The sequence below is a fragment of the Microtus pennsylvanicus genome, chromosome 8 (assembly GCF_037038515.1).
Source record: "Microtus pennsylvanicus isolate mMicPen1 chromosome 8, mMicPen1.hap1, whole genome shotgun sequence".
Taxonomy (NCBI): domain Eukaryota; kingdom Metazoa; phylum Chordata; class Mammalia; order Rodentia; family Cricetidae; genus Microtus; species Microtus pennsylvanicus.
This window is the reverse complement of record NC_134586.1, coordinates 18,204,746-18,226,623: the sequence shown is the minus strand read 5'-3', so window position 1 is coordinate 18,226,623 and position 21,878 is coordinate 18,204,746. Positions and strand designations below refer to the sequence as shown.

At 38.6% G+C, this 21,878-nt stretch overlaps 1 protein-coding gene and 1 pseudogene across 2 annotated transcripts; both read left to right on the top strand.

Annotated features, from left to right (window-relative positions):
* Positions 1 to 1,725: 1,725 nt before the first annotated feature.
* Positions 1,726 to 16,845, top strand: Clec12a (C-type lectin domain family 12 member A). 2 transcript variants are annotated; one of them, XM_075982607.1, is made up of 7 exons: positions 1,726 to 1,812; positions 1,903 to 2,027; positions 5,285 to 5,383; positions 5,827 to 6,015; positions 7,055 to 7,206; positions 9,580 to 9,686; positions 14,622 to 16,845. In XM_075982607.1, the coding sequence occupies exons 2-7, from the start codon at positions 1,937 to 1,939 to the stop codon at positions 14,791 to 14,793; spliced, it is 810 nt and encodes a 269-aa protein (XP_075838722.1). In that variant the 5' UTR covers positions 1,726 to 1,812; positions 1,903 to 1,936; the 3' UTR covers positions 14,794 to 16,845. The 2 variants fall into 2 exon arrangements, with proteins under 2 accessions (XP_075838722.1, XP_075838723.1); XM_075982608.1 differs by lacking the exon at positions 5,285 to 5,383 and having other exon boundaries at positions 1,726 to 2,027.
* A 124-nt stretch (positions 16,846 to 16,969) lies between these two features.
* LOC142855938 (small ribosomal subunit protein uS5-like) lies at positions 16,970 to 21,534 on the top strand (annotated as a pseudogene).
* Positions 21,535 to 21,878: the final 344 nt, after the last annotated feature.

Sequence of the window (21,878 nt, the reverse complement as noted above, 5' to 3'; positions counted from 1 at the left end):
AACTGAGAGGCATTTGGAGAGGTAATAATAGATCTTGGAAGAGTTGGGGGCACCAGCAGAGCAAATATGGTCAAAATACATTGCAGGCATGCCTAAAATCGTTACAGAATTGATACAAAAATCACAATACAAAAGGATCCATTGAATAAGAAAATGAGATATAAAGGTTAGTGCCAGGCCTCCTTAGCCTTATTCCCCAGGGAAAGGTGAATGCCCTATCTGCCCATTCTGCAGCCCCACAACACAGGACAATCAGATGTGATAGGGAGCCAAATCAAAGCAGGAATTCAGTTTATTACTGTGAGCATCAGCTTATATAGGTTAAGTGACATTGTGTGGTATTGGGGTTACATCTAGCTAATGACATACAGCCAATCCCTCCCTCTGGCTGGAAGGGTGTCTACCTAGATTTCTGTCTCACCCCCACTCAATAGCTTGATACTATCCTTCAAACTCAAGCCAGGCTTTTCTCTGTTCTACAGGTCTCAAGGTACAGGCCCTGAGATAATCTTAGCCCAACAGGTTAGAAATATAAATGTAATTTTGGTAAAAAAAAAAAAAGGTTGGAGGAAAAGGAAATGCATTTATGTGAAAAAAGATTTCATATACTAAATTTTAAAATTTTTGTTCAATGCTAAAGTACTGTTTCAAAATATAAAGAGATGAGTACAAAATTAAAATTTTAAATATATTATAAGAGGTTGTAGGCATTAAAACATAAAGAAAGATGTTATAAGCATAACTAAATTGATAAAAATAAAGATTATTAAAATTACTAGGGTAAAAATTTAACACCCTGAAATAAAACTGATACCCGAATCTCAGTCTCTAGTAAGGAACCTTTTAAAAGTTGCTCTGGTCTTAATAGTGTTTACTAAAAATTTTGCTTGCAAAAATGAACCAGGGGCACTGAACCCCAACTGGAAGTTCACATGCTTAGAGGAACAATCTTTGTTTGCGGCTTCCATCAACAACCCTGCAGGCCAGGAAACCTAAAACCAAACTTAACCTTCTGCACATAGTCTCAATCCACATGAGGTGCTTCAATAAGCCACTGAAAAGGGGAAGGAAACTGGTACCAGCGTAACACAGGTCATGGCTTATGGCTTTGACTCAATATTACCAGGTTTGAGCTCATTCATTTACCAGTTACACAGTGGTAGTGGTGTCTCACATTATTTATTTATTCTCTGGCTAATTAGTTATTTCAGGGGTGGTGGTGGTTTGAGACACTGTCTCTCTATATAGTATTGGCTGTCCTGGCACTCACTATGTAGAACAGGCTGACTTGGAGCTCACAGAGATCCACCTACTTCTGCCATCCAGCACTGGAAACAAAGCTCCTGTTAATATAACCAGAACATTTGCAACAGAGAGAGAGAGATCATAGTCCTTCATGACTCATTCTCTGCATGTCATCTCTGTGTATGTTCAGGTCTGACTAAGCCAGTCTTTCTCGGGGAACTTTGACAGTTCTACATACAGAGCACCATGTATGTCCTCTGTGGTTGTATCAGTAATTGAGAACCGAATCATTCCAATTATTTCCGTGCTAGGCAGGTTAATCCTATGCTGTATCTGTACCATGGGGTTAGAGTGAGTTTTTCAATTTGCACAAAAATAAATCCAAACACAATTTCTAATTTTACTTTGTGTAGAAATGAGAAAAAGGAAGAAATATGAGGAAGAAAGACATTTCCTCTTTTGACTCTTGCCTGTTCTTATCTGAGACAACAGACGGTTTGCGACTCTTGGACACATATTTGAGAGATTGGCACAGTGGGCTTTTAAAAAGAAATTCTGGCTTGTGAGGTTAGCTCCAGTTTACACAGAGAAAATTAAAATTTCAGATGGACTTATTCAGACTTTAGCTCTCCTCTCTCTCTCTCACCTTTTCCAAAGGGCAATTTTTGGAGCTTTCTTAGAATATTCATCAATGTCTGAAGAAATTGTTTATGCAAATCTCAAATTCCAGGACTCTGATAAGAAAGAAAATCTGCAGACATCTGACAAATGCGGTGGAAAAGGTAAGATTTTGAGCCAAGGCTGTGGCAATAGCTACAGTCCCACACTTCAAATCTAGCAATAATTCAGTGTGGATTTTTAATTAAGCTTTTTATTTAAACCAAAGTATCAAAGTGATTATAAAGATATTCTTACTTACGGCATAAATTCCTGCAACAAAACACTATATTTTACATTGCAATTTTTTTTTAAAATACAAAACTCAATACAAGGGACAGGGTCTTATTTTCAAATGCTGGTGTTTTTTGTTTGTTTGCTTTTTTTGAGACAGGGGTTGTCTGTGTAGAAATGTTGGTATTCTAGTATGAAGATCTTTTATTTGGTTTTGTTTTATGTGTGTGTGTTCATTCATGAAGCCATGGAACTATGATTATACATTGTGCAGGAAAGTCATGGACTTACATGTTACTCTTTTTATAGTTTTGAAAAGTAAAATGCTTGCAGAATAGGATAAAGAGAAATAGAAAGAGAACACTTGTGTGTGTGTGTGTGTGTGTGCATGCGCGTGTATGTGCGCTTGTATATGTGTGTATCCAGAGACAATATTTTTTATCTGACTTCTTTCCTCATTGTTCATGGAGCTTGCTCTATTCAAGGTCTTTTGGGGCTTCCTTGTTTTATCCTAGCATTTGGATCTCTATTTTTTGTTTTAAATTTAGATTACCACCAGGGATTTAGCTTAAGTTGTCAGGCTTGCACAGCCAGTGCCTTTACCCCCTGGGCTATCTCATAGCCTTTTTTTTTCACTGCTATACTCCCCTACTGTTTTCATAATGATAACCAGTCTCTTTTAAAATTACTTTCCTCTCTAGCACTGAAGGAGCAATATTCTAATCTCAACTCCTAAAGAGGTTGAGGCAGGTGGGTTATAAATTCAAGACCTGCCTGAGCTGCAGAGTGAGTCCAGCGTCAACCCAGGCAGTTAGTTTAGTGAGATCCTGTCTTAAAGTAAGAAGTAAAGAGTATGAGGATAGAGCTTTGTGCTAGAGCACTTGCTTAGCATGTGCGGGGTTCTACTTTCAATACAACATAACACAACATGACACACTCAACACAACCCTCATCCCACACCAAAACCCAAGTGAAATTCCTTCGCATAGGGCGTTCTCCAGGACACAACCTCCTGATCTTCACTTTTTCTGTGGTTGAGCTGGTTTTGCTGTTCTGTTTGTCCTGACTTCTTGCCTGTGCTCTTTGATGGCTCACACCAGGGCACTTTCCAGGTCTCCTTCCTGTGCTACAATATGCATTTCTAAGTCATCTCACGCCTTTCAGCTTCCAGTACCACGACTTCCAAGTGTCTGCTCATGACCTTTACTGAGCCCACAGCACTTGTCCTCTCCTCCACAGACTGGCTTGGCTTTGAATTCTTCCTGAGCATTCCTTCTCATACAGAGCGATCTTTAGCTACTTTCAATGCCTTCTGTTCCACACATAAAAATACCCCCCTAAATCAGAGTCAAAGAGCTGGATACTCTTACTCTCATGTTATTCACCCCAATTCTGCACATCTCTTCCCCGTATCCATGACATCTCGACCACACACTTTCTAAAATAAAAGTGTTTCAAAAGCTATCTCTGTCTGTCTGTCTGTCTGTCTATCTCTGTATCAAGCATTTAGCTGTTTCTTTTCTGTCACTTTAAAATTCATCTGCATGACAGCATAAACTTGCACACCCTATTACTTTGTTTTATGAACAGCCACAACAGTGTCTAGTACCTAAATGGCACACATATGATGACTTTTAAATAATTGAATACATCAAAAATAAGAAAATAATTTTGACAAAAGATAACACATGAGCTTCATTTTTAAGCCTCAGGTAAAGACTGGAACAATATTTATAGTACTTTCAATAATGACAGTTTTTACAAAATACTAAGAAATCAAGTTTTTTATATGTCACTTTTATGAGATTTTACAACACTGTCATGCTACTAGCTGTTGATGTAAGACAATTTCCGGAACAGAGTAAGAATATTAGGTAATTCTTGAACTACATTCTTAAAACAGTTGTAGTGGCATCTCATTTGTACTTTAATAAGTAAAGCTTGCATGAGGATCAGAAAAGTAAAACAGTCACACTGGCCAGTCTTACAGACCAGGCAGCAAAGACACACACCTTTAATCCCAGTAGCTACATTAGCTTGCCATAGAATCCAGGCAGTAGTGGTGCACACCCTTAGTCCCAGAACTAAAGAGGAATATATAATGGGAGGAGACAGCGCTCAGTCTCAGTCTCATTCTGAGATTCCTGGAGGCAGGATCGTCGTTTCACACCGAGAGAGAGGAAAGAGCCAGTGACTGGCTATTTTGCTTTTCTGATCTTCAAGTTGAACTCCAATTTCTATCTCTGAGATTTTAATTATTCGTGCTACAAACAGTCTTTTCATATATATCATATATGGTGATAATTTAAATCATGGAATGCCTTACCAGTAATTCACAGTTACTTTTAGGAAAATGATCTACTCTGTGATTCTTTGTTCAGAAAATAATAAAAATCATTCCATCACAATGTTTTGCTAGAAAATCATAGAAAATATTGAAAAAGTAACGAGAAGTGCAAATGAGGCAGGGTGTTGTTGAGGGATGCCAAGACATAACCAGTGAGAGCCTGCTCTGCTGTTTAGCAGCTCCACCCTTGGCGTTAGAGGGGAAAGTGTTAACAGCTGGGATTGCCTGTCAAGCCTCACCTCTACATCCCAAGAAGCTCCTCAGACTGACTTGGCTTCCCTCAGCCTCCAGACAATTGCCACAATGTATCCAAGGATATACTCTGCCTCCAGTCTTCGTCTCCATTTTCCTTCCTCCTCCCTATTTTATAAATTTTCTCTTTCCTTTTTTTTTTTTGTATCTTTTATCAGCCTAGGGATTAATGTCTTTGTCTATGAGACTTTTTCCTCATTCAAAAGAATTTACTACTTTTCTTACTTTAAAAATTCATTGTCTTGATCTTATTAGTACGAAATTTGAGACATTTAATGAACAAAAGATCTGGGCAGTAAGACAGCATAGTTAAAGATCTTAAAATAAAACCTGATGCCTTACTTGTGGTTTCCTATCTGATTATTCTTGAAAAAAATTAATGTCTTTGGGTTTCGAACAAATCACTGTTTTATTAAAAAAAATACATAGGAGAAAAGAAATGAGGAGATGATGAATGAATGAATGAATGAATGAATGAGAGACAGGATGAATGAATGAAACTGAGGTGTGAACTGCTTCTTGAACACTGTGCTCTTTTTCTTTTCACAGTACCTTCTGCCCCTTCCTATTCACAGCATAAAGCAGTCTTGATTCTAACTGTTCTATGCCTTCTGCTGCTCATTGGACTGGGGGTCTTAGGAGGTTTGTGTATGTATCACATCATTCTTTAAAAAGAAAATTTAAATTTAATTAAAATATAGTTGCCTCATTTCTCCCTTTTTCCTATAATCACTCTCATGCCCTTGCCTGCTCCTTCTCAAATTCAGAACCTCTTAGTCTTCAATTATTCTTGTTACGCAGATATATAAATAAATACAAAAATGCAACCTGATGAGTTTGTGCAGTGTTACATATATATTTATATGTATTTGTAAATGCATGCATCTATATAGATATTTTGGGCTAATTTAGAATGCCACGAGTTGTTGAACCAATGTTTATTCTTTTTCTACCACTTTAATGCTTTAGTGCTATTTTTGAGGGAAAAAAAACTCATCAAGTTTCGAACGGTGAAAGAATAACTGAGAATTTATAAGTTTTTAAAAATCATCTACTATTTTCTTCTCTCCTGTCTTTAAAAAATCCTGGAGTTCATACAACTTTGGGGACAGAAATGATAAAATCAAATCAACTACAAAACATCAGAGAAGAACTTCAAAGAAATGTTTCTCTACAGCTGATGCACAATATGAACAGCTCCAAAAGAATCAGGAAACTGTCTGCCATGCTGCAAAAGACAGCCAACCAGCTGTGTCGTGAACTGTGTAAAAACAAACCAGGTAACCCTGCACTGCTCTCAAAACTATTCCTCGGGCAACAAACTAAACCTTAGGGTCCTTTAAGAATCACTTTCTTAGCTGAGCAGTGGTGGAACATGTCTTCAACACCAGCAGCACTCAGGAGGCAGAGGCAGGTGGATCTCTGTGACGTCGAGGCCAGCCTGGTCTACAAAAGATCATTTCAGGACAAGCATCAAAGCTATAGGGAAACCCTGTCTCAAAAGAGTTAAATGTGTTTGGTAAACTAGTTAGGGGAAAAACATGAAAGTAGAAATAAATAGACTGCCAATTTGCAAGGTTCGACAGTTACATAATGAAGCACCAGAGAGTATACTCAGTTTCTCTAATCTGCGGTTTATTACCCTTATCCTAGGCCCAAAGCTCAGGAGGTAGTAAGTAGGGAAGGGTGCTTCTTTGTACATGATCTCATTCCTAAATTTCAATTTGTGCTGAAGGGGTGAAAGATCCTGGCAAAGAAATGAAGTCTCAGGTGATGCACCGAGCAAGGAAGGAAGTGTTGCCTTCCAGCGCTTTTGTAGTTATTATGGCTAAACTATATTCCCATGCTTCTAAGGTGCCTCTTCAATATTCCAGAAGTTGAAAGCTAAAGAAACACTTGCTGGAGAAAACCAGACGGACTTGGCTCTGTAAACCTGGTTTTACAAGACAGCATTTGCTGTGATTAATTTTTAGAGTCATATGTAAGTCAAAAAAACAAAGAAAGGAAGGAAGGAAGAAAGGAAGGAAGGAAGGAAGGAAGGAAGGAAGGAAGGAAGGAAGGAAGGAAGGAAAAGAAAAACTATTCAGGTTCCTAATGATGGACAACATGTTTGAATTTGTTCATGTACTTGAACCTCTGTGTTTGCCCAAGTATTGTATCATGTTCCTAGGGTGATGTTTAGGGATGCATAGGACTTGGTTTCTTTCTCCTTGACATAAAGAGAAGCAACACAGTAAATCTGATCAATGTCCACAGACAGTAAAGGAATTGTAGTCAAAGGTGTTCATGCAAACCTATAAAACTCTGTCCTCCTTCTAGAACACAAATGCAAGCCTTGTCCAAAGGATTCACAATGGTTTGAGGACAGTTGTTATTCCAAACTTGGAAAGTCTGAAACATGGCAAATGAGTGAAATGCTCTGTTCTTCTCGAAATGGCAGCCTGCTGAAGATTAAGAACAAAAATGTGCTGGTAAGGTTCCATGTCTCTGTTCCCTCCGGAAGGAATCACTTCACATCATGGAATGTGGGATGAAGGGGGATGTGTTGGGAAGACACGCAATGATCCATTCATGACTCGGGATTGTTTTCCTTGCATGAGGAGGGGAGTGGGACTTGCACTTTTGTCTCAGGGAAATCACAGCTTTAGCTTAATCAAAATCTTAGAAGTTGCAGGATAGGTGGGTAGATCAGGGACCCCCAGAATCCTCAAGTCTATGTTATTTGCAAGTTGGAAGTGTAGTAACAGGTTTCTGCGTATGTCCTCAGAGTAGCTATCCAAAGACAAAAAGTGTGACCATCATGGCTAAGGCTCCCCATGCCCATAAAAACCACATAGGACAATCTTCTTTATTGTCAATATATTATTTTTTTTATTTACTATGGAAAGAAGCCAGATAAAGTAAAATAGGGTGATATTTGTTTATATATGGATACTGGGTTGACAGAGAAGAGGCACATGTTAAGCAGACACATTTGCACAGAGTTATTAGAACTAATGATAAGTGAATCCTCTAGTTTGTTTACTTATTTGTTTCTGTCAGTGGTTCTCAACCTTCCTAATGCTGCACATATTTGATATAATTCTTTATGTTGTGGCAATTCTCAACCATAAAATTATTTTCGTTGCTACTTCATAACTGTAATTTTGCTACTGCTATGAATTGTAATGCAAATATTTGAAATTTCTGATGGTCTTAGGTGACCCCTGTGAAAGAGTCATTCGATTCCAAAGGAACAGTAACTCACATAGTGGGAACTACTGATCTAACTAATATCTTTCTGTTTCATGTATTAATAAAGAGTTCTGGCCTCTCACATCACAATCTTTTACTATTTTCCTTCTTTCTTTTGAGACAAATCTTACTCAGTAGCCCTGGATTATCTCAAACTCATAGGAATCCTATTGTCTCAGTCTCCCAAGTTCTGGAATTACCTGTGTGAGCTGCTGGTCCTATATTGTAGTCATTCATCCTGGAGTAAAAATATATTTCCTAAGTGGTTCAGCTTCTTTACTGTAAGAATCTTTGCCATCTTTTACAGAAGGGAATTCGATGAACTATTCTGTCTCAGTGACCTTTCTCAAGTAATCATTTATAATTATTTACTTTCAAGAAATGTCTGTCTTTAACAGAAAAGCAGATGTAACTTTGGGTAAAGTGTTCTGTGCTAATTTTGATTCTGTGGTTACTGCTCTTCTGTGGGTCTATTGCATTATACTTCTCTTTTCTGTTAAGTCCAGCTTGTCTTTATTAACTACCTCCTTTGCCCCAGATTGAATATTCACTACCCAAATATTTATATCTGGAAAATTGCTAGCTTTCATTGACCATACATGAAAAGCAAAAATAAACCAGCAGAAGGGAGCTGAGCTTCTCAAGAGTCTCATCCCTGGGTTTTTGGATGGCTTGTTTTATGAGAAGTTTTACTTGGAGAAATGAAGCACGATTATAAAAGCTCAGGGTCAGAAATTTTTGGGTTCAACCTGAAGATCTGAAAAGCAAAACAGCCAACCACTGGCTCTTAACCTTGATCTTAGTCTGAAATGGCAATCCTGCCTCCAGGAATCTCAGAAGGAGACTGTATTTTGAGAGCTGTTTCCTCCCATTTTATAATCCTCTCTAGGACTGGGATTAAAGGCGTGCACCACCATCCTTAAAGGCATGCACTGCCCAGTTTTTCCTGTGGCTGCTGGGAATAAAGGTTTGTGTCATTATGGCTTCTAAGATTAAAGGTGTGGGTTACCATAATCTGGTCTGTAAGGTTAACCAGTGGGACTGTTTAACTCTCAAATCTTCAGGCTGTCTTTATTTATTAAAATACAGTTAAAATGCCACTACAGAGAAAAGAGATACTCATGAGTTTAGGAGGGGAGGAGATTCTGGAATGAACTCGGGTTGACCCTTTCTGTTCTTATGCAGGGCAGGTAGGGATGGATATATTGTAGTATCAGATGCATAATGGAAGCTGCACATTCTGCAAGGTTGATCAGACCATAATGATAAAGCAAAGGACCGTTTGTAGTTACCAGGGTCACCCATGTTCCTAACTAGCTTGTGGTGGTGTTGGTTTTTACTGTTTGAGCAGTATCAGGATGTTCTGTCACAACACAGGTTGGTGGTTACATCACCCTCCAAATACTGGAGTTTTTCTTCTCATACTTCCCTGCGTCTACATAGCAGGCCCAGCTTTCTTCCTGCTAGACAGGAAACTGTGCTGTGAAAAAGTGCTGACATGCTACACCAAAATTATAATGTTAAAACAGTAGCGTACAGTATGTGATCCTGTGAGGCAGTGTACAGATATAAGAAACAGCTTATTAAACAGGTCTTCTCTGTTTCTCTAGGAATTTATAAAGTCTAAGAAATTAAAAGGTTATTGGCTGGGGTTGACGCCCAGAACAAAGAAACCACCTTACGAGGAACTGAATGAGAACATGTTCCTCTCTGCAGGGTAAGTCTCTATTCATGGATTTTTATGGTTAGACTTGAATGGACACATTTCTTTAGGAGCCTAGCAGAGGGCCTTTCACAGCAACTTCAGCTGACACCATGTCTTTAAAGGCAACTGTCCCTGCAGGTGTCTGTGATGTATTTGATATGTAGAAAATTGCCACACATGTCTTGCCATTAGTTTGGCAAACCTCCAATAACCTATAGGAATCAAATTACAGATTTCTTGAGGGTTATTAGTATTATGATCTGCTGGCCTGGTCTGTCACCTAGGTACTCTGTCCCTTTAAGAGACAAGCCCCACCCACTCCCAGCCATCCCAATTTGCCTCCAGGCAAGCAGATCTCTGCCTTCTCCAGCCTATGCACATTCTCTCTTTCTGTCTGTCTTCTGAAGAGGTAACTACTGTTTCTCCCTCTATCTCCTCTCTCTCTCTCTCTCTCTCTCTCTCTCTCTCTCTCTCTCTCTCTCTCTCACACACACACACACACACACACACACACACACAATACATTCAGTTGTGAGATCTAGTCCACCCACATAGACATTTTGCAATTTTTGTTCTACTTCGGCCCATTCTTTGTCTGCTTCAGTTGTTAATTGCCTAGTACTGTTTAAATTTGAGTCACCTTGCAAAATTTGAAGCAAATTACTTAATTCTTGAATAGTCAGGACTATGGTTAGGGTACAATCACTTAATATTTCCCAATACATTTTGAAAATCATTGAGTGTGAATTGACCTCTCCTAATCTTTACCCTTTGTAGTGAATTCTCTGTTTACTTAATTTAAATCTTAACTAAGAAAATCTCCTCTTTGAATTTTTTTCAGGAGCAATTTGTAATCCTGATTGGGGTAAAATTGTTGTACTACATTAAACTTTTTTTTAAGGTATCTGTATCAGAAGCAACAAATAAATTATCATATATATTATGGTAAATAATTAATTGAGGAAATTGTTTAGGTGTCATTTGGTTGAAGCACAAAATATTGACATAAAGTTGAACTGTTTAATATTTCTTGAGGAAAGACTTTCCATTGCTATCTTTTTACAATCTGGCATTATTATTAATAGGCACTGTAAAAGCAAAACTTTCCCTACCTTCTTCTTATAAAGAAACAATCTTAAAAGCAAATAACTGTAATAGGCCAATCTTGGGGTAGTAAAGAAGGCAGAGGAATTCTGGACTACAAGGATTGCTAGGTTGAATTACTTGTTTTACAGCAGTGCTCAAATCAGTTAACATTCTCCATTTTCCAGATTTCTTTTTCATTACAAATACAGAATTCCAATAACTAGTAGTTTCCTCAATGTACTTAGCATCTAACTGTTCTTTTACTATCTGTTCAAGCACCTGTAACTTTTTCTTAGTTAAGAGGCAGTGGTCCACCAATACAGGCTTATTACTTAGCCATTTTGAAGGCAGAGCAGTTGGGTTTCAAATTTAGATAGCTAATTCCCTTTTTCCCCCATTGTTGAATAATCTGTATAGCCTGTGATTTTCCTTGATAATTTTTTTCTAATACCTTTTCTAGAAATGTACATCATTTTTAACATCATTGTTTGGGCTGTTTCTAAAATTGTAGGAATAAAATTTGAGCTCTCCATTGTTGCAAGAAACCTCTCCCCTGAAAATTCATGGCTACATCATTCACATAACGCTTTAATATTTCCATTTGTGTTTTACACCTTATACATTTAATCCATTCTACACTTTGTTTCATCTGAGATAATGTTCTAATACCTAACAACTGAGTAGAAACTTCCTGTAAAGACCAGTTAAGATTCCAAGACTCGAGAAATTATATATACGTAAACTCCAGTGTCCACTAAATCTTCAATCTCAATGCCATTTACTTGTAATCTTAGTTTTGGCCTCTCATCATTAAAAACAGTTTACAAAAATACTTTCTTCCCAGTGCTTAGAACATCTGCTGTCTTACATTTTGAGCTGTTTAACCTTTCAGACATGGGAGTAATAACAATTGAGCAATTCTATCTTGTGCCTCTATGTGCGTACTCCTTTTTACATAGGCCATCTATAAAAGCATGAAAACAATCAGAATAGGAATTAGAGAGATCATTTTAGGCAACAGTATTTTTATAAAATCTTTAAAAGAGGATGCCTTTTTATAGATCCCAAGTGACACATTGATGTGATTTGTCAATTATTAATAAAATGGAAAAATTTGCTTGTATTTTCTTTAGTAGAAAAATAATTTTTGTAGGCTATTTGTTAGCAAGAGATTAAGAGATTATTTCTATGAACTTTTGCCTTAGCACCCATATTTTGACTACCACTCTATTTCAGGTCTTACATTTTTTTTTATAGAATTTAACTGAAAGTTTCTAGAAAGCAATTTAAAGAGTAGAATGAAATTCTCAGGAATGATAAACAGACAAGAGCATACCCAATAACATTGTTAAAAATCATGAATTTTGCTTTCCTTGTTTATTTACTATGAAAATTAAACATTCATTTAAGCATTAATCAGCTGAGCAAGAGAAGATAACACCCTCATTACAATGAATGAGTAATACCTCTGGAAATTCAAACAGCATTGGCTTAGTACTTTATGCCTTGACTGCAATTGTTTTTACCAGAAGTTGGGCTTTTATTAGTTTTTTTATTTCTCCCATGAATGGACCATTGATTGATAATGAGTTGTTCCCTCTATTAGGGAGAGAAACAAATAAACAAACAAACAGAAACATTTAAGCCAAATTTAAGCAATCAAACAAACAAGAAAAATCTAAGTTCTTGGCCTGCTGTGCTGGCTCACAATGAAGCAGTTAAGCCCCGCCCATCAGTCTTTGAAATTCAGATACCACCGCCCTGTGCTTGTGGGCCATGGGCTGAAAGAGCTGATGGCAGCAAGCAGCAGCCAGAGAGCTCAGAGTTCCTGTTGTTCTGCCCCCTCCCAACACACACCTATTTTTCTTTTTCTGGGAAGAGGTTTTTTTTCTTTCCTTTATGTTTTGTTTATGGGGCCTATTTATTAGCTCATTCTTGAAATTTTAACTTGATACATTTTTGTACTGCCTTGGGGATGGACCTGACTAGGGTGGTAAGGGAATGAAGAAAAGGCAGGTACATATGATCACACAGGCTCTCTGGTGGAAAAGTTGAGGCACCTCAGAAGTTACTGTGTTTATTATATACTGTTGGACGGTATTATTGTAAATCATATCAGCCATGAATGTAGTACTAGGAGCGGCGGGCTGCATCCCGCCACCCGGCTAGCTTTACCCGAAATAATTACACGGAAACTGTATTCCATTGAACACTGCCTGGCCCATTAGTTCCAGCCTCTTATTGGCTAGCTCTTACATATTGATCTAACCCATTTCTAATATTCTGTGTAGCACCACGAGCTGGCTTACCAGGGAAGATCTTAACCTGCGTCTGTCTGGAGTGGGAGAATCATGGCTACTCCCTGACTTGGCTTCTTTCTCCCAGCATTCTGTTTTGTCTACTCTGCCTACCTAATTTTCTGTCCTATTAGGGCCAAGCAGTTTTCTTTATTAGTTAACCAATGAAAGCAACAGATAAGACACAAGACCCACCTCCATCATTTTCCTTTTTTCTGTTTAAACAAAAAAGAAAGGCTTTAACTTTAACATAGTAATACTACATATAATAAAACAGTTATCAAGCAAGAATTACAGTTACAATATTTATATCTATTTTATCTTTTATCATAACTAAGGAAAACTATAATTATCTATCCATTCTTCAACTCCATCAAAGACTCCAAAAGGATATAATATTACCTAAATAAACAAGAAATCCAAAGCTTTATAAATGACAGAGACATTTTGCTGCCTGGACAGTCACCCAAAGTTCCTCTGTCCAGAGACATTTCCATGAAGCAGAAAATTTCAAAGGCAGTTCAGTCACTATCTGCTGTGTCCTGTAGAGATTGGTGCTAACAGGAGCAGATGACGTGTCTCATTGTCATGAAAAGTCCTAAGTTATTAAAACATTTAAATGCCATATTTTGTAGTCTTTGAAAGATATAAAGAATGCCTATCTAACTGAAATATATCTCTATATATCTAGAAAATCTAACTAATATGACTACAAGCTTGACTATTATCGATGATTATCCATTAACAACCTATATTTCCTAATTATACATTACATTTTAAAAATGAACTACACGATCACAATACCTTAATCAAGATTAGAAATATGCATATACATATAACAAAATTGACCTTAAAATCCATACCAGTGCAAATTATTCATATCTATATCACATCCCCTTTTAAATGTAAAAGAAAGTTTATAAACCATATTTGGGAACATGGGCGCAGTTATTTCTCTCTGAACTGTTTTTTGCTGAATAGGGGCGCTGTTAATCAGATCTTTCATGGTGTAACCTGTGTGCCAGGTTTATCTCAGTTGGCAGTTGAGTGAAGTAATTTTTTGAGGGTGTTCACAGCAACCTTTCAGGAGGGCGTGGTCTATCATACCATATTGGGATAGAAGAAATCTAAAGGGTCTCATCCTGGCTTACCAGGGAAGATCTTAACATGCATCTGTCTAGAGTGGGAGAATCATGGCAACTCCTTGACTCGGCTTCTTTCTCCCAGCATTCTGTTTTGTCTACTCTGCCTACCTAATTTTCTGTCCTATTAGGACCAAGCAGTTTTCTTTATTAGTTAACCAATGAAAGCAACAGATAAGATACAAGACCCACCTCCATCACATGAGAAGAGAGGCTAAGTCGGGAACTGAATGACAGAAAATATTCCAGATGTAAGAAGCTGAGAAAACAGGGTTTCACATCACTTATATATGCACTTCAATCTTCAGCCCAAATTTGGCTTAGACAATAGACAAAAGAAATAATCATTTTGTGTTGAAAATTCTCTTATGTGGGTCTAATCAAAATATAACTTGTCAAGTGAATTTATTTTTTTCTTACAGATTTGAAAGAAGCAATTATGACTTAAGTAATAATATATACTGTGGATATATAGATGGAGATTATGTTTCTTATTCATACTGCACTTCTAAGAAGGATGCAATGTGTGTGGAGACAGCCAGGACTGTACAGGTGGAAAGTGTACTGGATGACCTTCCAGAGGGAAGAAAATAGCTACTGCAGTTGCTGACTCCAGCTTCTTTCCTGCTCTAATGGTTTGAATGAGGATGGCCCCCATGGGTTCATATTTTGAATACTTGGGCCCCAGTTGGTGCAACTATTTGAGAAGGAAGAGAAGGTGTGGCCTTGGTGGAGGTGGTACTTCACTGATGGCACATTTTGATTATTCCAAAGTCCACCCCACTTCCAGTTAATTTTTTTCTCTGTTTTGTGTGAATTGAGATGTGATCTTTCAACTACTGCTCAAAGCATGTCTAGCTGCCTACTGTCATGCTCATCATCATAATGGTTAAAGACTATAACCCTCCAGAACTATGAGCCCCAAATTACACCCTTTCTTTTATAAGTTGCTTGGTCATGGAGTTTTGTCACAGCAGTTGAGGAGTAGCTAAGACACAGAGGAAGGTTAGGCAGTGCACATCTGCTGCTCTTGTCTGAGGTTTCTGTCCTGCCCTGTTCCTACAATCGTTAATTCCCAAAGAAATCACACAGAGGTCTACATTAGTTATAAACTGATTGGCCCATTAGCTCAGGCTTTTTATTAACTCTTAAAACTTATATTAGCCCATTATTCTTGTCTATGCTGGGTACCTTATTCAGCAAGGCAGTCACTAGCTTCTTCTGTGGCTGAGCCAGGACTGCAGAAAGAGCTTCCCTCATCCAAGAATTCTCCTGTTCTCATTGACCTGCCCCTACTTCCTTTCTGATTGTCCCACCTATACTTCCTGCCTGGCTACTGGCCAATCAGCATTTATTTAAAATATAATTGACAGGAAACAGAACATTGTCCCATAGCATCTTGCTTCTCCTAATGTTTATGTCCAGATTTCTTTGCCTCCTTTGCTGACTGTCAGGAAACTAATTCATAGCTTTATCACCATGTACTTTTTTTAGCACACATATGCTGAACACCAAACCATGGAATATATTTTGCCTTTTTTTTCAAAGATGAACCAGACAAATTTCAGCCTTAGAGAAACTTATGTCTGGGAACATATAGGAAAAATAATATATGAACAAGTTGTATTAAAAATATTATGTCCAAATTTGCAAATTCCCCACAAAAAGTCAACAAGGAGACCAAGTCCCGAATGTAAAAGCAAAGAGCTTTTATTTTAATCAAGTTTGCAAACGCGGTCTCTCCACATGTCCAATGTATAGGAATAACTGGAGATCCCTGAGCTCAATTAGAATAGGATTTTATAGTACTAAAGTTGGGGGTGAGGGGTTTCTGAAGACTGGCTGAAATTTGTCTAGGATGTCCTGGTGAGTGTGTTCTGGCAGGTGTTCCTGTCTACAGTGCTTGGAATGCCAGGCATTTCCTTTGAATGGTCTCTTCTTGGTCAGGTAATCTCAGTTTGTGGTTCCTCCAGCAACCAGGCATTGCCTCAGGCTAAACTACTGAGACTCAGGCCTCCATTTAAATTCATTGATGGCCAGAGTCCCAGGAGATAATGGTTGGAAGTAAAGAACTTCCTTTGGGTGACCTGTCCATACTTAGCTTATCATGGTTGGCCCCCACAAAAAAAATTTATTAGCCTTTTCAAAGTAAAGTTTGAAGGGAAAAATAAGTTATTCAATAGACAGAGAAAGACATTTGATGAATACTTAAAGCCTTGCTAAGTAAAACTTAGGAAGCTAGGAGTAGAATTCTCAAAGATAATCAAGATTTGATATAAAATAAGCAGCACACAAATAAGCAAATACTCTAATGTTGAAATTATCACCATTGCTCTAGTAAGGGAAAACATATTTCTACTTTCAAAACAAATTAAGGATGAACTTCATCAGTCACTTCATTCAACAATAAGAGATGGAACCCAGCAGTGGAATAAGGCAGAAAAAAGGCATATAAAATTTGAAAATAGGGAAAGACTAAACTAAAAGATTTTTTTTGTAGATAATATAATTATATACATATGAACTAATATAGGTTTTAATTGCTACACTAAACAGTATATCATATCAAAGGCAATGGATGAAATTTCAACAGAACCCAAACATATGTATGAACAATTAAAATAAAATTTAAATGCAGTCTTGTTTTAACAGCTTCTATAACACAAAATATTAATAAAACTATTGAAAATGTAGAAAATATATATATGCAAAAGGTATGTCCAATCTAATCCATTTTCTTTCCTAGGGATCTCAGTATTCAATGACCTGTAAGCAGATGTCTGGTTCCAGACTCTCCCATAGAGACAGCCAATTACTTTATTGAGAATATATCCCTGGTCAATTTCACCTTTTCTTTCTCCTCCATGAGAAATTGAATCTAAAAGCATGCTTTGAATAACACCATGAAAGCCAATGTCCATTAAAGATCAAAGGGCATTTTTCAGGTGACCAAACCTGAAATAATAACCAAGAAAAAATGGTCCAAGAAAGTATCTGCTAAAATGAGATTTGGGACATGAAAAGCTTGGTGCCCAATGGGGTATTAAGAAATCCATCACTGTGTTAGAGGAAAAATATTGTCAAGCTAGATAATATATTTGTTGTAAAAAGGCAAACAAATTTTCTCTGGATTGGTGAATCAGTGGAGTCAAGAATGTATCAGAGAGATGTATTGGGTGTTTGAAAGCCATGGGTAAAATTCACATGGGACAGGGAACTGGGGGAACCATTAGCAACCTTGTTGCTTGATCCCTTGAAGAATAAATGGGAAGACCACAAGTGAATAATAAGAAATGAGATAAAATTCCCCCAAAATGAGGGGTGCCAGCATGGTGAATGAAAAAGTTCATAACTCATTTAATGAAAGATTGAAGAAAAATAAGGATCACTCGTGGGGTTTAATAATATGAAAGGTAGAACACCAATGAATGTTAAAAATTGAACCTGGATGAAGTACAGAATCCCAATGCTGGGAAGACACTAAATGGGGACATCTTTTGTTGACCCACCCTGGTCAGTGAGGCTAAGTTTCCGTGACTTGAAGAAGATGCCAAAGGTCTGGACTCCAAGCTTTTGAGTTCAAGAGTAGGGCAAACACACAAAGCACTTCCAATTTTTATTATCAAGGCAATCAAAATATAAGGCGATGTTTGCATCTAGTTTAAGTAAATGAAAGTATAAGAGGGAATATACCTGGTGCCAGGTCTCATCATTTTTGGTGATGTGAAACGAGCTGAGAACATTTATTCCTCCTCGGCCTTTGCTTTCTCCACAGAGACAATGTGGACATGAAAGGGCATCCCCCTCATGCCCTTGCTTATAAGTGCACCCACTTATCAGTTTATGCAGTTCTTTCTAGAAGGCGACTGCATGTGGAAAACATTCCTGCCACGTCTGTAGTTCACAGAACATGCTCCCACATCTTCCACCTTTTCTTATTGACTTCCAATACCTTGACTTTCTTTGAGTCCCCAAAGATTCCAGAAAAGAATTATTCCTTTGCTTGAGGACAGGGTCCAGACTTAACACTCTCAGTCAACATGCATGTCCCATCTCCAAATCTTCACCAATCCAACTCCATGACCTCAAGTTACATAACCAAATCATTTGGCTACGGAATTCTCAGTCTCTTAACAAAAGGAAAAGATTATAGGCATGCCTAATGTGCCACAAAGAATAGAGAAAATCTACATGGAAGCTCAAAGTGGAGAAACACAGATGGTTAAGGAAGAGTTTGTGAGTTTAGGTGCACTCTCTTAGATTTTCATTCCTTAGTAAGACACCTGAGAAATGGTGCAAGCACACCACTAGAATTCTGTGTGCCTCGGGGCAACAAAATGTCTGACAAAACCAATTTTAGAAAAAAAAAACAGATTTATTTTGGTTTACATTGTGAGAATACAGTGATGGGGAAGTTGGGGGTAACAGAAACTTGAAGTACCTGGTTACACTTCGTCCACTGATCAGAGATCGAGAACAGTAGATGTTCATGCTCAGATTGCTTCTTCCAGTTTATCCCATCAGAGACCCCAGCCCATAGAGCGATACCGCCACAGTATCTCAATAAACCTCCTCTAGAATATCCTGTGCAGGTATGGCTGGAGGCTGATCTAATCTAAATAAGCCCTCACAGGTGTGCCCAGTGCCTTGTCTCTCTGGTGATTATAGATTCCGTTTAGCAAGAAATATTAACCATCACAATTCTATATCTCACCAATTTGACATCAAAACATTTCAATCTTAAACCATAGACTGACTCCTTTTGTCCCTGGAGGTTCATGGTCATCTCAGAATGCAAAACACACTCAGTTCACTTTCAAAGTCCCCACAGTCTTGAACAGTTCCCACACTATTGAATAATCCAAAGTACAAATCTTCTCTTCAATTCAATGCAATCTCTTAACTCTATGTGAATTAATATAAAGTAAAAGGTTACATACTTTCAATATACAAATGGCTTAGGACAAACATTTCCCTTCCTAAAGGAAAGAATAGTACTTTAGCAGCGAATTATCAAACCAAAGCAAGACCAAAACCCAGCAGGAAAATACCAAATCCTGCATTTCCTTGCCCAACATCTGGAGAGCATGGTGAGGTGCTGGTAGCAATGTCAGAGGAGCAGTAGATGGCAATTGACTTCAGGAGACTGGCCTAGCAGGAAACAAAACCCTGATGGTTGAATACTGGGTGTAAGCAAGATCCCCAAGATCCTTGGCCCTAGCATGTTTCTTACCACTGCTGTGTCTTTGCATGTTTGCTGCTGCCATTTTTCTCTGGTAACTGACATGGTGTGAATGGGCATTGGTAGATCCCTACTGTCCTTAATGAAGTACGGTCATCTCCTATCTTGTAAATATCTCATTCTACTGGGCAATTTTACCTGTGGATTATTATGAAGATGATTTCCTTCTAACATGTACTGTTCAACTGAAGCAATGATTTTATACAATAATAGTGTTAGTTTAAATAGAATTTTGATGATTGTGTTTTTTTTAAAAAAAATAAATACAGTAAGGAGTTAAGAAAGAAGTTAGTTTAGTGGAAAAATTATCCTAAGTAAAGGTAAGACAAATGTTGCCCCTGCCCCTGATAAAGCAGAGCCTGCAGAGGATAAAAAATAAAATAAGAAAGTGTCACACAGCTAGAACACATGAATTTCTATAAAGGAATCATATAGATTGTACCTTAGGTTAATAATTAAGAAAAACAACTGAGTCTCAGTTGCTCGGGTTATTTAAATTCTTTTAATCTAATGTTGGGAGATGTCATAGCTGAAACAAGCCTTAAAATGATTTTATATTAGATTAAGATGTTTTGGCAATAGCTTCAAGGTGAAACCTTCGAGGTGAAAGCAATCTAAAGCTCACTAGGATACATAACTGAGTGATGGATTCATTAGGTTAGGGATCAAACACAAAACTTCCTCATTATTAATGTACTTCTCTGTTAGCATTGCTTGGTGATTAAAAATCATGATTAGGCTCCTTCTTCATCTGGAAAACACCAAATGGCGGATGACGCTGGTGCAGCAGGAGGGCCCAGAGGACCCGGGGGCCCAGGATTAGGAGGCCTTGGCAGCTGTCTGAGAGGCCTTGGCTGGGGTTGAGGCCTCTGGGCTCGCAGAGGTAAAGCGGAAGACAAGGAGTGGATTCCCGTCACCAAGCTGGGCCGCCTGGTTAAGGACGTGAAAATCAAGTCCCTAGAGGAGATCTACCTGTTCTCCTTGCCCATTAAGGAGTCTGAGATTATTGACTTTTTCCTGGGAGCTTCCCTAAAGGATGAGGTTCTGAAGATCATGCCCTTGCATGATGGAGGAAGGTCATTGGTTAAAATAAAAGAAGCTGCTTGGCTCTCATTGGTTAGGAGATAGGTGGGAGGAGTAAACAGAACAGAACGCTGGGAGGAAGAGGAAGTGAGGTCAGACTCCACAGCTCTCCTCTCCGGAGCAGACGCAAGAGAGACGCCATGCTACCTGCTCCAGGGAAGACGCACGCTATGAAGCTCCGACCCAGGATGGACTTAGGCTAGAATCTTCCCGGTAAGCGCACCTAGGGGCGCTACACAGATGATTAGAAACGGGCTAAATTAATATGTGAGAATTAGCCTAGAAGAGGCTACATAGAAATGGGCCAAAGCAGTGTTTAAATGAACACAGTGTCTGTGTAATTATTTTGGGGCATAAGCTAGCCGAGCCGGGCAGGCGGCTGGGGTATTGGGGATGCAGCCCCGCCGCCGCCCTTATTACTACACTTGCAGAAGCAGACTAGGGCAGGCCAGCGGACCAAATTCAAGGCTTTCATTACTATCAGGGACTACAATGGTCACATAGGTCTCTGGTGTTAAGTGCTCCAAAGAGGTAGCCACTGCCATCCAAGGGGCCATCATCTTGGCCAAGCTTTCCATTGTCCCTGTGAGGAGAGGCTACTGGGGGAACAAGATTAGCAAGCCCCACACTGTTCCTTGCAAAACGACAGGCTGCTGTGGTTCTATGCTGGTGCGTCTCATCCCTGCCCCCAGAGGCACTGGCATAGTCTCCGCTCCTGTGCCCAAGAAGCTGCTGCTGCCGGCTGGCACTGATGACTGCTACACATCAGCCAGGGGCTGCACTGCCACCCTGGGCAACTTTGCCAAGGCCACCTTTGATGCCATCTCTAAGACCTACAGCTACCTAACCCCCGACCTCTGGAAAGAGACTGTGTTCACCAAGTCTTCTTATCAGGAATTCACTGACCATCTTGTGAAAATCCACACCAGAGTCTCTGTTCAGAGGACCCAGGCTCCAGCTGTGGCCACCACATAAGGGTTTTTATACAAGAAAAATAAAAGTGAATTAAGTCTGTTAAAAAATGATTAGTTTCTTTTTTCTGTTTTTATTTATTTATTATTTATTTATTTATTAATTTTCGAGACAGGGTTTCTCCGTAGCTTTTTTTTTTTTTTTGGTTCCTGTCCTGGAACTAGCTCTTCTAGAACAGGCTGGCCTCGAACTCACAGAGATCCGCCTGCCTCTGCCTCCAGAGTGCTGGGATTAAAGGCGTGCACTACCACCGCTCAGCGATGATTAGTTTCTTGAACCCATTTCTGCCCCCAACTTCCAGATATACCTGCCAATGAGTGGATGTGCACCCTAAAGATTTAAAATATAGAAGAGTGGTAAAGGCATAAGTCACAAAACAATC

What these genes read in the sequence shown, in the direction of transcription:
- Clec12a (XM_075982607.1), top strand. Translation starts at nt 1,937, where the DNA reads ATGTCTGAAGAAATTGTTTATGCAAATCTCAAATTCCAGGACTCTGAT. An exon ending in TGACAAATGCGGTGGAAAAG is followed by an intron (nt 2,028 to 5,284) that starts GTAAGATTTTGA and finishes TTCTTTTCACAG; the next exon opens with TACCTTCTGCCCCTTCCTAT. An exon ending in ACTGTGTAAAAACAAACCAG is followed by an intron (nt 6,016 to 7,054) that starts GTAACCCTGCAC and finishes TCCTCCTTCTAG; the next exon opens with AACACAAATGCAAGCCTTGT.